Below are 16429 nucleotides of genomic sequence, written 5' to 3'. Positions count from 1 at the left end.
CGAATTAATGGTACCATTTCTACAGAAAGTCTGGACGAACGAATTGGATTTCCCATGCGAGGATCACGTTTCTCACGAGCCCTTTTGACCGAGCTCGAGGACCGACCCTTCGATACAATTAAAAGAAGGGTCCGCCCTGAACTATTTGGTCCAGCCTACAGCAACATCCTGCCGCACTCCCTGGCTAGGATTGGATGGAGAAAGGTCCTTTGACATTGGTCCATGGCCAGAAACGAATTCCAGGACCATATTCTAGAGCCATTATTAACACCCTGCTGTTTTCCAGAGGCCGCTTCGTTTTTTTTTTTTTCATGGATATACAATGTAAAAGAATAGTTTCTTCTTTGAAAAAACAAAGTTAACACGTTTTGATGCTATGGAAAATTGAAGATTTAATTATTACCTTGTACCATTATTTGACAGAATATTTATGATATGGTTCGAGGTAATTGTCGGGTATCATTTTGCTATTGAATGAGAACGTGTGAAAATTTCCTAACAGGATTGAGACATTTTTTAACGCTCGCTTCGAAACTGTGGAGAATCGTAGCTCGTGTCCACGACGCGAACGCTTTGTGCACGAGAAGGGCTGTCACAATGGGACGAGAGGATGGCAGGATGGAAAAAAAGAGAGCAGCTGTGAAGAGAGGCTTGAAATGGCGATTCTATGCGCGTCACAAGTTCCTCGGCTATGATCCATCCTGTCTGTTCGTTCGATTTTTCTGTTATTGCCGATGGATTATGTTTTTGTCGAGTGCGATCAAAGGGTGGCTTTAATTCGATCGTTTAAAAATCGTCATGGCTCGTTACTGATCTATAATCGAGCCAAGTGTTGTGGATGAAGTTCGATTAAAGCGATGTTGCTTAATTCACTACACCGTACAATGCAATAATAGGTACTGAAGAAAGGGGAGAAATTAATGTTTTCAGTATTCACACAAAAACGAAACAGTTCTTAGGCGAGAAGATTAGTATTGATTCCCTCTGTTCATTCGGGAAACGGTCCAACAGAATTACAGGATTAATTACGCGCGGAGGGTGTTAATGCCCAATTCGGTGACCGTTGAAGGGGGATACTCGTTTTGGACTAAGGGTGTTACACCGTTGGTCACTTCTCGTCGTCTTCCCGAAGGCCGTTGATAAGACGTGTCATCGAACGGCATACGAAACCGTTTATCTTCCATTGGACACCGCGTAACAGCTTGAAACGATAAATTCAATCGCGTTTCGTTCTGGTTGCTTTTATTTTCACACCATGATCCCCGAAAAATCAACATTTCCTCACCGATGCAAGATAAAAGCGTAGTGGCTCCTCGTGGCGTGGCGTGAAACATGAAAGTCACGTTGTGTCGGTCGTAAACACTGGCTGGTGTAAAATGAAAATAATAAACGAGAGCAGACATGGTGTCGATTAATTGGCTTCCTGACTTCGGCGCAAGGTTCACCGAAGGGTGTCCAGTTTAACATTTGTAATTTCAATTTTAAATTCCAAATTTCCATCTGTTAGCAAGGGTGATCCTCTACCTTTCAGTCATTCCAAGGCGATAAACCCTCATGAATTATTAAACATATCAAAAATTAATTTTTTGACACGAAACTTCGGTTATACTCAGAATTGTCTTATTTAGATCAGATGAAATTAAAGACTTTTGTCTAAATAGAATTTCTAAGTTCCCCATGGATAAAATTGACCCTGCGTGCCGAAAACGAGTTTCTACGCAAGGAATCCTGATCCCTACTCACTGCCAAGGAGAAGACTCATTGCTATTCCGCGAGTAACTCATGCGGGGCATTATGGGTAGTCGCAGTCGGGGCTCTACTAAATTGAAAACAAGATCCGTCACGTTTTCAGGCAAGCAAAAAGAATTTTAATGAATTATAAGGAGCAGGTATGAAGGAGGATTGACAGGCGATCCTGGTGAAATTAAAGGAGCTGCCCACTGACCAGGCTGCCCGCCATTGTGTGGTTGCTTCTTTTTTTCTCTTTTATTCTGCCAGGACACCGCTGCGACGAAAAGGGCTGCTTTTCGATTTTTCACGATAAATTGGTTTTCCTTTGTTGCTCGATAGGAAACAATCTTTCTTTAATACAAGAACGTCGTGTTTTCGATATTCGTTCGTTATGATCCATCCATCCACTTTGCTTTATTCTTCCCTCATTTTTCATACATCCTGTTCAGCTTAGTGTCTTACGTTGGTTTTTAATTAAATCGTTTTAACGTAAGTTGCAAAATGTTCTACCTACACTGTGTCATTAAAACGGATATAACAAATTTACTTTGTTCTTAGCGAAAGGATCAGAAACTGAGATATAAAGTTCCAGAAGGTTGAGTGTGAAGGAAACCCCGTGGACCACAGACGTAACTCTATGAAAGTGGGTATATTCGCGTCGAAAGGGTCGTGCAGTAGGAGAAAAAGGAATTTAATGAATTATAAAGGCTCTAGACGAAGAATGGAGAGGAAAGGGGGTGGAATGAGGTAGAGGAAGGGGATTGGCAGTCGATCCAGCCGGAATTAAAACGGCTGCCCGTCGTCGGCACCGTGGTGCCGATCCGTCCTGGAGGTTTTCTTGCGCCCCAGCTTCGGTTCAACGTATAGAGGAGGGTCCAGGAAAGAGTTCGGAAAGGCAGAAGAAAAAGGAGCTTCGAGACTCGACGTAGGAAGAGAAGGCGAAGTAGAGAAGGAGGGCGAGGAGGTGGAGGTCGAGGCGATGGTACTAGGGGACTTGATGAGAACGGCTGGTGGGGGAGGGTTTCCGAAACAGCTCGCCGCTATCTCGACTGATCCGATCAAGATTAATGAACGTGCGGCTTGCGAGTGGAAGCCTTTGCGCCGCCCAGGCTGCTCATCTTTCTCTGTTCCTCAGCCACCGACTATGTGGCGCTATTGCTCTCGCACCAATTCTTTTTCTTAGCCCGCTCTTGGTCCGCTGATCCACGCAGGGGCAGCGTCTAGCGACAGGTACCGTCGACGAGTTCTCGTAATAGCGCGGTTCGCGGTGGCTGATGGTGCCCCTCTGACTTCTTCGCCAGCTTACCGCTGAATATGGGTTTATACCTCTCTATAAGTGGTTCCAGCTTGGCTCCGCATGTTGATAATTAGAGAGGAAGGTACTTTCTTAAATTTGACGAGACCTACCCATTTGAGAAGGGAGGAACTTGGGAAGGAGGGAGGTCTAGTATTGCTATTCATTTTGATCATCTTTACGGAATGCTAAGGAGGTGGCAAGGATGACGACTTACCACCTGGAAATTGTAGAAATCTTATCGCGAAGCGTCGCAGTTAAAACAAAGGCTTTCAGGAAGACCCTTTCTTAAGGAGGTAGTTTTAAACGGGTTCGATGTGGTTGCACAGTAGCGATCGGGGACACGCGCTGTTGATGCAGCGAGCGAGCGAGCCGGAAAGTTAACACGGGCGGTCGCGTCGATCCTCGGAATTAATTAAAACCATCGGAGCGAGGGGGACGTGTATTTTTATCTGCCCCGCCGGTTTTGGTGACACATCTATCTCGAGAAGTAGCTGGACGCGTAAAAAAGAGAGAAGGTCCGCTACCGCTGTCGGTGCTACTGCTACTCCCTTATCTACCCTGCCAATCCCAATACGTCCACTTGCAACTTTCCTTCTATTGACTACTTGCGTGTCCGTCCCAGCTCGATCCACGGACCCAGGCTACCTCTTCGTCGATCAGTAACACTTCGAACAAATAGTCTCTCGGATATCATTACGATGCTCGTTATGTTACTTATTCGCATTACGAATCTGACACGAATGATCGAGGACATGGTGATTTTTCTGATCGTACAGACCTGCGTCGTCTTCCTCTCCTTTCGTTCCCAACTGACTCTTCATCATTAACTTTCCACAACGTTCGTTATGAAATCTGTTTTAACTTATCTTTGGATTTCTAAATTCAGTTTCATAGTTGGTTTCCAATACTTTGTCTAATTACCAAAACTTACTCCTAATAAGACAATCATTATATTCCTGTTTGAAACCACCTCTAACACCATCATTTTTCTCATTTTTCCGCCGTGACATCGAGCAGAACTCTTGTTTGCCAGGCTATTAGCATCGCGAATGGATCGAACACGTTGACGACGTGTCCGCGATGTCTGCGGGCTTGAATCTAATTTCACCGGCTCCCCCGTCGACGACACGGGGCTCCTGTTATCTTTAGTTACAGCCTAATGTGTATTTGAGACGCGAAACTGCCTCTGGGGGATGTCAGTCAGTCGGAGCGTAGCGAGCGTAAAGTGACGCGATGAGCGAGCACAGGCAGGGTGAAGAGGGATGGCGCGAGAGGGAACGAGATGCTTTGTAATTACGGGGCCTGATAAATGGAGTCGTGACTCGTTAATCCCTTCCAATTACACATAATGGGGGGATCGCACGAATATCCACGCTTCTTCACATAATTTTTGCTATTCTCCAATTCCGGCCGAGTCGCGATCGGTTCACGGATGTTGGACAGGTGTTTCCTGGAGGCAGCTGCTTTTTTACGGTATAAAAGAATCGAAATTTCACGCTGAATTTCGGGGAACGTTGTAATTTGCCCTTTAAAATCACTCATTACGTACTAAAATTAACCTACTCCAATTTCCTTAATAGCATCATGTTTTGAAAACGAAAATGTTATCCAAAGTGACCATCTTAACTAGACAGAAATATTTCTCGAACGCAAAATACTTTCCGGAATACGTTTATCAGATCTACCTGAGAATTCGTGACCCTATTTTCGTGCGACGGCGTTCCACCTACACACCACGTTCCACATTCGTTGCACCAAGACAAATGATCGGTACGCGGGCCCGGTCATTTCGCTCGCATCCGCTTGGCAATCGCGCCCAATCTACAAGCTGTACACTGGACGGTGTACAGTGGGTGGTCAGTGAATTGCTCGTATGGCAAACTTCGGCGACAAACAACGTTGAAATTCGCGCCTCTTCCTTCCCTCCCCGTTTGCTTCTTTGCCCAAGATTTAACGGCTTTCTGACCACACACTTCGCGTTGCGCAACGAACCGCGATCTTACTGATAAATGATTCCGAGGGAAACTGTCAGCGTTGCACTACTTAAGGCGATTACAGTTTCAGGTTCGCGAACGGATGTACTTGCATCGTACGAGTGTCAATCGATTATTCTTATCGCGAACTGGTACCGTTGAAAAATGTTGCGACATTGTTTTCGTTAAAGAAAATTATTTCACCACTTGAAGGCGACGTAAGTTTCAGCAATAACGCGATAAGCCGTTTCATATTTAGTTCTATTAAGATTGTTTTGCTTCGGGGTGGCCAGCCGCCCAGCCTATTTACCTTAATTCATGTCTAACACAATCTATATCCGAGAGTGGCTTGTAAGGGTATTCAGCACCGGAAGACAACGTAGGCCGGTTGGTGCCGTCCATGGATAGCGGAACAGTGTATAGATCTTGCAATTAGCTGCTCTTGTGCTGTTCCTTCCTTCTTGTCCGTCGAGGACCTCGATGTTAATTGTGTCATTTCGCAATGAAATCCTACTATACCACATTCTTCCTAATAAAATCATAATTTCGAACTAATAGAATCTCTTGAATTTATGAGAATATAATTATCTGAGAAACAGCTCCTTGAGGTGATTGTCTGATTAGACGTAAGTAGAATAAGATGAACTTCATCGATTTTATACGGCGCTTCATTTTCTAAACTTCAGACTACTATTTTAGGTAGAAGATTCTTCCCCTAAATTTTCCAAAAATTGAAGCAACCCTAACCTTCACCCTTAGTCAAAGAGAACCCTCATTGCACTTTAGTATATCAATTCTAATTTAAAAACCTAGCACAGTAGCCGCTCGATAATTTTCTGCCACATAATTCCTTCTCTACGTTAAAATATCGCATACCGCGTGGATAACAAGGTTCGTTTCAGAAAATACGAACCGAAAGCACAAGAGGAACCAGGCATGTCTGACTTTCGATCCTAGCTGGTAGCAGATTATCTCGGGCTGTTGGCCGGACTGCTGGTTGCATGGGCGGAGGCAGTGTCGTGCAGACGGCCCCTCATTCGCTTTCCGGGTGCCACCCTTCTTTTCGAGGCTGCTGCGGCATATCCCCAGGCCAGGCTGCGGCAATCACGCACGTGCTCGCGCATGCGCCAATACGGCAACACTACACGCATGGGCGCGTACACACGAATAATATAGGGGGATCTGTGAGGGCCGCGTAGGCGGCGAATGAATGCCAGCTGCCGGGCAACCCTTCTCGCATTAATACTGCAATACTGCATCCGCTCTATGCTTGTAAACTATATGGCAACTATGATATTGTTACACACCGTGGATGAGGGGAGGAGTCGATGACGAATCGATATCCATGAGGTCGTTCGGGGATCAAGTTCAGTTGATACCAGGTGGGGTGGTTTCGATGGATCCCCTAATTGGGTTCAAAGTTTTTGGGATAATTGTGCTTTGAAAATTAACATACTGATTGCCATGATGGTTATCAATGACCACTAACTCGCACTTGCAAGGATTAAAATATATTTCGAGTGTAACTTCCATTTTGTAATTACTTCATAAAAGATGGAAAATTTATTTATTTTGTTTCTTTATTTTTAGCTGCATTAAGTTATTAGGAACTAATATGACGACAAATGTTCCGTGTCTGCTATGTTTATCGGTATGATTCATAGGCAACATTATCTTACTTTATTCCTTTCGCACATTTTCCAGCAATAGGTGTATTCCGTTTCGAAGGGAAATGATTTATTATGCGGACTGCATAACCGGTAAATATATGCACACAACTTTACAGAGGTAATATGGATGAGATACTGTCAACGCCGTCAACTAACAAGTTTACCTCGACTCCGCTGGTTATCGTTTGTTTCCTGCGCGAATGATGTATCGCGCGAAAAAACCGATAAAAATGCGCTAGATAATGAATCCATAATAAGTGAAATATTCATTTTTCATTTTTACCGCGATAACAAAGAGGATAAGAAATGAGTAGAAAATATACGACTCGACAAAGCCATACCGTTTGTTTGTAAGTGACTGGTTAAATTACGAGATGGAAAGTTATATTACGTTAAATGATCCGTGCTGTTTAATTAATGAAAATTGGTTAATTAAGAGAAGGAATTCTATTTTTACAAATATTATCGAGAATATTTTTAAGATAAGGGGATATTGCTTGTTCAGGAAACACGGCGTTATTGTAAATTACGAAACATTTATTTATTGATTTATTTACTTCACGATTGTATTTGATCGATCTCTACGATCAATATAAACATAAGCATCGTAATGTGCCCAAATACGTTCTTATCGTACATGTTATATACATTATCGATAAAGAATATCAAGGAATATAATGTCACACTTAATAGAATGTTCTCGTAACTCGTGCACTTTCTTACTTAAATCCACTAATTACACTAGATCGCAATTTTTCACCTTCACTTTTGTCTCCATCTATTTCGTAATTGAACGTCTCGTTTAAGGTTTCTTACATACCTCTACAATCCTATATTTAATCTGATAAAACATTGTTTTGGTATATCGTCACAGCGACTCTGTGCATTTAATCGTTTGATTGGCTACTCGTCTTTATAGTACAACTTCCGGTATCCAGGCGTACTACCCTTTACATCTAACTCGTTATTGGTCGTTCGTTTATACTTTCTCGAGAAAAATAGACAACATCTCGCAGTATTATTTACAACGTACACGTGACACCAGCGAACGCGATGCATTTCTACACTCCTTTTTCTCAATCGAAAGTCAAATTTTTGCAAAATTTTCGAGAAACTGAAAAGGACCTCCTTGCGCCATGTCTGACCAAAGTAGAAAGCTTCCACTTCGTCTGAGACAATGAATCTACAATCTTAAATCGAAAATTCCGAATTTTTAAACGAATTCTGAGAATTTTCTATTACTTTGAAAACACGATTGAATATTTATCGAAGCTACTGCAAAACGTTCGCCATTATGGTTCCCCCCATTGTCCTTTTCCCTGCGTTTCCTCGCGAAATTGTTCGCGACGGAACGCAAACATCACTGTACATTTCTTTTACAACGAATATTTTCTATTACGAAGGAACAACGAATCGAATAACTCGCTGTTGCTTACGAGAATTTCGGGAACGCCTACCGATGAACTGGTTCGCGATAGTCTTTATCGAATACTTAACGACTCTAGGACCGCACACTTACGTGATAACATACGAAATACGACGCACTTTAATCACATAGCAAATAAGACTTTCTTTACACGACTATATACATACGCGGGTATACAGCTATATATACAGTTTAACGTGTCGTGAAATATTTCTTTGTTTCACGACTCCGTTTCAGACTGGGAAACGTTTCGATTACAGGTGCTGATTACTTATCGGATCACAGCTTTCGACGAACGAAAGGTCGTGGTTACACTTGGAACACTAAAATTTCAGGGATTGTTCTACTTTCGACTGCTCTGAAGCCTGATCGCGTGTAAATAAAATATTTCAGTTATTTCGTCGTTAAAAGAATGATCGGTTATGATTGGCGAACACTATGGAAATATGTAGGTAGGCAAGATTTGGAAAAGTTTGAGGCAAGAAATTTTAGATTGCAACGTACCAGTCAGCAGTGTTTCATGGAACGACAGTTCTTCTCTCACTATCAGCGCTGTTCACAAAGTAACGAGCAGTAATTCACTCCTTTCCACACTATTCCATATGTTTTTTCATCTATAGCAATTACTGGCCATGTCTTTCAGCTTTAAACAGGCTTATTCTCACTTGATGACGCTATAGAATCATCCTCCTCATCGCGTCACCCTCCACTCTTCACCTTAAGTAGGTCCTCGTTGCTTCAACGACTCGGATGCTACCAAGAAAGTATCAGCATCACGAGAAACAGGTAACCAGTACTGTCAGACATCATTTGTTTCACCAGGTCATCGCGATGACTCGACTGTACTTGAAAGAAGAATCAGAGGATGGCGTGAAACTTCATCCTCGTCTTATCCTTTACCCACTCAGGTCACCATTACGGTGAGGACTATTACAATCAAGTTCCAGAGATGGTGTTCCTTGAAGTATGAATCGGTTGTAAAGTTTCAGCGCCAGTAACATAACCATCCAGTAGCACGTAACGGAGAAGATAGAATTGCTACTTCCGGCTAGCACGCTTTTGGACCGGCGTACCATTCATCAAGTAATGGTTCAATCCCATTGGATCTAAAGCTGACGCATCGTGCCAGAGTTCTCCCCGTTTAAGTCTCTATTTCCATACGTTTCGTATAGCCTCGAACTTCGATATCACGAAACAGCATCGACTCTGTTCGTCAGTAGGCAATAACGTTCAGGTCAGCGGAAGCGAAACTCGCGTCTCTGCAGCCCCCCGTTACGTATCCTTGATCAGCTCGTGAATTCCACGGTCGACTGATAGAGTGAGGTTGCCAGGACGGATGTTACAGTGCCGTCAGGCCGTAATCAGACTTTATCGGTGGTGGCGGAATGGGTGCGGAGACCTGTGACAGTCCAGTGGGACTGGTCGCAGGGGCGAGAGGACTGATACTTCCGGAGCCTATGTGTCCCAACGGCCCTCCCGTCGGACCGTCCATTATGCCGCTCACATGGTGATGACTCAGCTGCGCCTGAAGATGGGCCAAGGGATGCGGGTGACCTTGGAAACTCGGGTGGACCACGTTCGTATGCGGAAGAGCCGAGTTCACCACATGCACGTCGGCCATGTCCAAACCTACGCTCGAATCGAGGCTGCTCTCGATGCCGCTCGACGGCGAATTGTTGTTGTTCTTCCTCTGGCTGTTGTTGTTGCCGGTGGTCAGCTTGCTTCTGGTCCCTTGTGCCTTCGATGGTTTCGCCGCGGGTGCCGCTTGTCCATTCGCGTTCTTCCGACGCACGTTCTTCGTGTTGGGCAGCTTGTTGTCCTTCTTCCACTTCATCCGACGGTTCTGGAACCAGATCTTTATCTGCCGCTCGGACAACACCAGGGTATGGGCGATCTCGATCCGTCGCCGTCTCGTCAGGTACCTATTGTAATGGAACTCCTTCTCCAGTTCGAGGATCTGATGCCTCGTGTATGCGGTCCTCTGTCGCTTCGGCTCCATCCCCGGCTGGTAGGAGCCGTTCGCTGCAACAACCAAACAGAAATCGGTGTCGGTTAGTCGAACGGATGAAACGTGGATCGGGATCGAGTCGGTTCTACTGTGCAGCAGAACGTGATTGACCGTGTTAACGATCGCAACCGGGGACGCCATTGGCGACCGTGGCGCCGTCTCTCATGGCGTCGCATCGTGCGTTCACTCAATTGCGCCGGATCGTCGCGTTTAGAGACACAATGACATTTTCATTGCGTAAAGGAATGTGAATAACCTCGGCTCATTTGACACTGAGAGGAGTATGATATAAAGATTGTCTTGGGAGTGAACCTAACAAATTTCTGAGGACATCTGATAGGTCATTCTAAATCGAGAAGATCATTTTCACTCTGGGTTCCGATGGAAAGTTTCACTAGCCAGCCTTCTTTTGATTAATCAGACCATAATAATGAAATCTTACTGTACTATTAATAGAATCATCTTCATACTGTATTATGAAATGTATGAATGCTTCTAGCTTTTAATAAAGATCTTTTCTGTAACACCAGAATACCGTGTAATTATTTTGACCTTGCATGTTTCTATAAAGAAGATTGCGCAGGTATCTGCATTTACCTAGACGTGTATACATCAATAACATGGCATAATTTTCTGCTTAGTATGCGCGAATCGTTCTGTTCGCTCATGTTTCCATAGGCAATGCTTCTATATAGAAATCTAGGTGTCTTACAAACCCCGTGAACGAGCTTTTGAATACAGTTAGCTGGTTTCTTGTGAATCTCGTCAGCGTTGTCGACGATGTGTCTTAAGAAACATTTTCACGCACACGTTTGCTAAAAAAAGAAATGTACCCTTTTTGCTCTCATCTAACGCAAAAGACCAAAAGAAAACATCAAGCGATTGATAAAGTTCAATTTGAACTTGTCTAGAAAAAGCTTGCAATATGTTACTTGGAACATTTGGACTTTGCTACATTAATTTTAAAATTACGAGCAACCAGATGCGAAACAGTTGCTTCAGACAGTCTAAATCAACGCAGCAAATCGAAAGTATAAATATCCAGCAATTAATAATCATATTATCTGCCTATCAAGTTTATAAGCAACGACGACCATGCTCGACGAAATACAAGTTTTACCATCGTGACATGCGTCATTATTTTAAGGCTTACACCATTGTCAATGCTCTCGGAGTAATCGCGGACGGTTCTATGTGTCTCCATCAACGAGCAGCAACTGCAGAATGGCTGATCGGTGATCGTAACAGATAAAGTGGTATGACGCGTACAACCAACATCGCTCTCCTCAAGAAACGCAATAAACAACCGGCTCTACATTTCACAATCGTCAGGCCAATGTTCCAAGGCTGATCTGTTGTTCGAGTAGCCGTCGGTTGTCGAACTTGAACCGGGATTACGGGCAAGCATCTTTCACTGATCGAATGCTTGAGAAAATGAAGATGTTGAATCTAGACAGCTTACATTCTATTCACTTAGTAGATATAAATTCTACATTCTATCGAGAACAAAAGAAATTGATTTTCAAACAACAGAGTACTCTGACTAGACTATTCCTTTAGATATTATTTTAAAAACCAAGGCATCTAATTTTTAAAACTGTCATTATTTTTGCACCGATCTGATACTTTTACAAATTTCATCAAATATCTTTTCGATACTATCCCATTCGCCATTTGCATTTCGCATTTCTCCATTCATCCCTCGAAGCTTCCTGTCGTGGTTTCACTATTCAAAAGTCTAAGGAGATTCGTATCTCGGACTGGCCATCGTATCCAGCTCTGCACTACTACCACTTCATCTTACGACGAAGGTGACACACGAAGAGGAGATTCGTGCATCGATCGGGGTATCGTATCGAGCAACGTCAATCCTCGCGTGGCACTCTAGAAGCGTTCCTTGGTGGTCCAACTGACTCGATAGTGGAAACGTTGGGAGCGAGCTCACTTTAGAATCTGTGCGGACACATTCCATTCCAAAGCTGACCGACGGTCTCGGGAAGCCCCTCCTAGCAGCAACGTCCGGTGACCAAGGCTTCGACATCCAGAGGGAGAGAGATTGCAGTCTCCGACAGGCCGTCGGACATGCATACCAGAGTTTAGAGGCACTGAACGTTCAACTGACATCAAGTTAGGTGATAGACCAATGATTTTTAGAGAAAATTGAAGATACAAGACTCCTCGAAAGAGATAGTATAATATAAGAAGTAACAGAGACGAAAGAAGATGATCACTGATATGTCAGTGGACAAGAAATTAATAGCTAAATCAATGATTTTTGAGAAAATAATAACAGTTTTTAAATGACTTCACTGGAGAACCTAAAAGCTTCTTAACCCTATAGTTACTGAAATTGGTTGCACGCCCATAAGACACCCATGGCAACAAAAAGGTTTAAAAGAAAGCGAAGATTTTAGCAGAACGAACATTATGCTAGTTATAAAGTAGTTGATGTATACCTTTCTTCCCAGAAAAAAGAAACCAGAAGATACACATTATTTATAATGAAAACACTGAAAGACTCCAATTATCGAACGAATATCTATCATGTAACATTAGAAAAATGATATTTAAGAAAAAATGAAGGAAAAAACGGTTGTAACATTAGATTAAAATTGTTTGCCTCTGTGACTTGCAATTCGATATTAGAAGCTTGTTTTTCGCAAACAACGAGACACGCTTCATTGATCGTCGATATTTTTTTGTTACCTGGAAATATGAATTATGATATTCGGCTTTGCGACGATAGTATCCCAGTAGACCGGTCTGAAAAGAGAAATAGTTGCAAGCTGGAATGAACAGCAGTTTCCCCAGTCAAAACCGAATAGAAATTTGAAGCTGCAAAGGCAGCCCAATTCTGTAGGATATTACGTTGCAAAAATTTCCTTTGAAGATTCATAATCCTTCTGCGAAACGCCTGCCGACGTTGTGAAGGGAATGCTGTGTAACTTAGCCCACGCCATTCTTATTGCCGCGTTTTCAACCAATATTATCCTTGGCTTGTGTGTACGCTTAATTACTTACTCGTCGATTGACGCGTAAAATTATTGGTTATCTATATCGACTAGACATAGATCTTGTTAGCAATTTTATACATAATTAAACCGATATGGATGTAAATTACCCTATAATTATTTCAGGTATTTTATGCTGGCGTGAAAACTCATATGTAACATGTAAATTTCGAATTTACTGCGCCTGTAAGTGTTAACACTGACACCTATGTAGTATCTCGTTGTATTTTAATAAGCACCTTGGGCACGAATAAAGTTATAGATAAAATCTGTGCAAAAATCTATGATATCAAGCCTCTTTGAACATCAACTGAGTAATCCTTCAACGTTTTAGTGATAGTGATAATAATCGTGAATAGTAAAGCCTGGAGAAGACTGCAATGTAAGGTTGAAACATTGTAAGAAGAACGATGTGTAGATAAAATATCTACCGCCTTATTGATAAGTTCCGTACGCATATAAATGGCATAAGTTGTGTTAGGATATGATCCTAACCTTAATTACTTAAAGATCTAAGAAACTGATGTATCACAATAACCACCTTCTGATTAATATTGACAAATGTAGTAAAGATGAGAAAAATCTAATTGTGTAAAACAGATCCTCAAGCAATTGCTCGAACGAGGTTAGATGCTTTCATGAAAACGCATCGTTTGAAGCCTAAGGGGAACAGCTATAGTACTTCAGAAGATCACTAAGTGTGTTTAGAAGATCATTCGCACTCTTAATATGAAGATAAATTCCCGGCAATTTGTCCCTGTTCGGTACGCCTTTGGTGTTGTCTTTGAAGTTCCCTGTTTCCACACCAGACATTCGTTACAAGATGAATAATAGGCGACACTAGGCGTAACAGAATTGATGTGGTAAAGGGCAGAGCTTCTAAAATCTCACGCAGGTGATTGGAAGGTGCAACGATAAATTGCAGCTCATCAGTCTTCCTATGCACGGCAACGTGTCGCCTTGCGGACACAATATATTCGTTCCACAGATACACCTTGCAACAATGCGTTTGAACTATTGTTGCACACCCTGCGGTGTGGTGTAACGCTATTTTGGTAATCTATTTGCTGTGGGGAGTTTAGTGCTGGAGATCACGGGTGCATCTGATGATCCACAAAATAGAACTTTTGATCGCGGACAGAAGATTACAGAAAAACTTAAGGACAATACACATATGGAGTTCTATCTAATTAGAAGATCTTCCAGAACCTATAATTACTGAACGACTATGTTCCGTCGGATGGAGACTCTTAACATTATAACCTTCAGCAAGCTAATTATTCTCGAATATTGTAGTACAATCATTTTAATGGATCCAAGACACCCAATTACCAAGTTTCTCTTTCCCACCAAGCTACTCGATCAGAAAAAGGACGCTAAAAGTTTCAACTCACCGACACCGGCAACGTGAATCTTCTTCATCCACGGATAAATCACACGGTCTCCATTTTCCTCGTCTTCTTCCTCATCCTCCATCATACCAGGGGATCCGTCCATCATCTGATCGTCCTCCATGTCATCCTGATCGGATCCGTCGTCCACGTGATGCTGTTGCTGTGACTGCTGCTGACTTTGCTGCTGCTGTTGCTGTTGTTGTTGCGTGTTCTGTATATGCTGCGACTGCTGAGTGGTCGTCGGTTGCTGTTGAAGATCCGGCGAGTTGTCGCGATGCATTTGGCCCGTGTTCGTTGGACTGCACGCGTTGCTATCGTGCGGCGGCTGCTGACTCGGCTGCTGATGATGCTGAAGATTGTCCGGCGGCTGCACGTGATTCTGCATAATGCCAGGTGACAGCGGAGTCGAACCGAGGACAGTGGACGCTGTCACAGGTGGTTGCTGCTGTTGTTGCGGTTGTTGCTGACTCTGCATCGAGGATGGACACGTGAGAGGCGGTTGCTGTGCCTCCGGGGGCATAGCCAACGCACCCACCGCATGATGATGAGGATGCAAACTGGCATGGTGCACGGCGTGCACTTGGTGATGAGGATGATGAGGTCCATAGTAGCCACCGTAACCGGCATAGCCGCCATTCAACTGAACCGCGGACGACGCACCGTACGGGGTAGACGCAGCCTGGTGATGATGCTGGTGGTAGCCATACTGCAGTTGATGAGACTGAGGATGATTCAGGTGATGACCGCCCCCGCTGCCGGGAAAGAAATCCGTCCCGGTGGACGGTATGTAATTGCTTTGGCTGTATTCTTCGCTAGGAGGAAACTTAGGATCCACCATCACCGAGGTCGCGGCCAAATGGTGACTGCCCGCCGCTTGTTGATGTTGATGATGATGATATCCACCGCCGGCGGATGGATTCATCAGGAACGAACTCATTTTCGCGACGATCCTTTGCTTTTCAACACTGTTCCCAGTTACGATATAAATTAAAGTAACACGTACTCCAAACTGATAACAGTCACTGTTCCTTTATAGAGCAGTTCGTCTCTCTAACGCTGTTCCCGAATTAGTTCATAGAGTCTCATAGTTCCATGTTAATATTCATTGTCGGAGCCGTATACACTGCACTGCACTGTGGCCCGTGGCCGACATCCTTCTCTGTTCGCCGGAACAGGGTGAGTTTTTCGTCAGGAGGGGAAAGGGTACGTCGAGGGTACGCAGAAGGCGGAAAAGGGAGAAAGACAGGGGGAGAGAAAACGAGCGAAAAGAGCAAGACCACGGAGAGTAGCAGACTCCCGGTGGACAGCTGCTTATCCTCTCCTCTCCTTCCGCCACTTTTGCGATCTTCCACGAAGCTTCGCGACCTCGTTCACTCCTTCCCGCCCACCGAAGCCCAATTACCATACCACGTGACCGCGGCGCCGACCAATCAGAGCCGTTCCGAGTCCGCGACCATGATGGATAGCACGGCACGCATGCAACACGTGAGTGGCGCCACGAGAACCACTGCGGCAGGTGCACCAACTTCTTTCTTCAGGCCTCCCGCAGATACGCTCACCAATCTATGTACCCGCTCCTTTTCGAATCCCAGTCTCTCCTAATTCTCTTCTAATAGGGCACTGCACATTTTTAGCCTGACGACAATTCTCGTAACCACCGAACAATATTACAAGTACATTCACAGCTTCGAAAAAATGTTCGATCAAATGCTCCTGCAAAATTGTCGCTGCCAAAAAACGAAATAGTTTGGTCACCAAACGCGTGTTCGATTCGGCTGTTCGCACTGCACACTGGTTCGTCGATGCGACTTGTCCCGACGAACGGAATCGCGTCGACCGGCCAAACTGTCAGAGAGCCATGAAAGTGAGCTCGTCCTGCCTCGGCAGAAACTCGTCTGGCAACTCTGTCCTGTTTCCAA

General features: G+C 43.9%; 1 protein-coding gene across 1 annotated transcript; it reads right to left on the bottom strand.

Annotated features, from left to right (window-relative positions):
* Positions 1–7233: 7233 nt before the first annotated feature.
* On the bottom strand, positions 7234–16398 carry LOC114878993 (homeotic protein deformed). The gene is made up of 2 exons (XM_029193437.2): positions 14511–16398; positions 7234–10119 (listed from the first exon to the last, which is right to left on the bottom strand). Exons 1-2 carry the CDS (start codon positions 15445–15447, stop codon positions 9437–9439), a joined length of 1620 nt encoding a protein of 539 aa, XP_029049270.1. The 5' UTR covers positions 15448–16398; the 3' UTR covers positions 7234–9436.
* Between the last annotated feature and the right edge of the window lie 31 nt (positions 16399–16429).

The sequence above is a fragment of the Osmia bicornis genome, chromosome 2 (genome assembly GCF_907164935.1).
Source record: "Osmia bicornis bicornis chromosome 2, iOsmBic2.1, whole genome shotgun sequence".
Lineage (NCBI taxonomy): Eukaryota > Metazoa > Arthropoda > Insecta > Hymenoptera > Megachilidae > Osmia > Osmia bicornis.
Note: the sequence above shows the minus strand (reverse complement) of the source record. Positions and strands in the feature narration are given on the sequence as shown.

Coding starts and splice junctions, on each gene's coding strand:
- LOC114878993 (XM_029193437.2), bottom strand. CDS start 15,447: ATGAGTTCGTTCCTGATGAATCCATCCGCCGGCGGTGGATATCATCAT. Junction 10,120..14,510: donor GATTCACGTTGCCGGTGTCG/GTGAGTTGAAAC, acceptor TGGTTGTTGCAG/CGAACGGCTCCTACCAGCCG.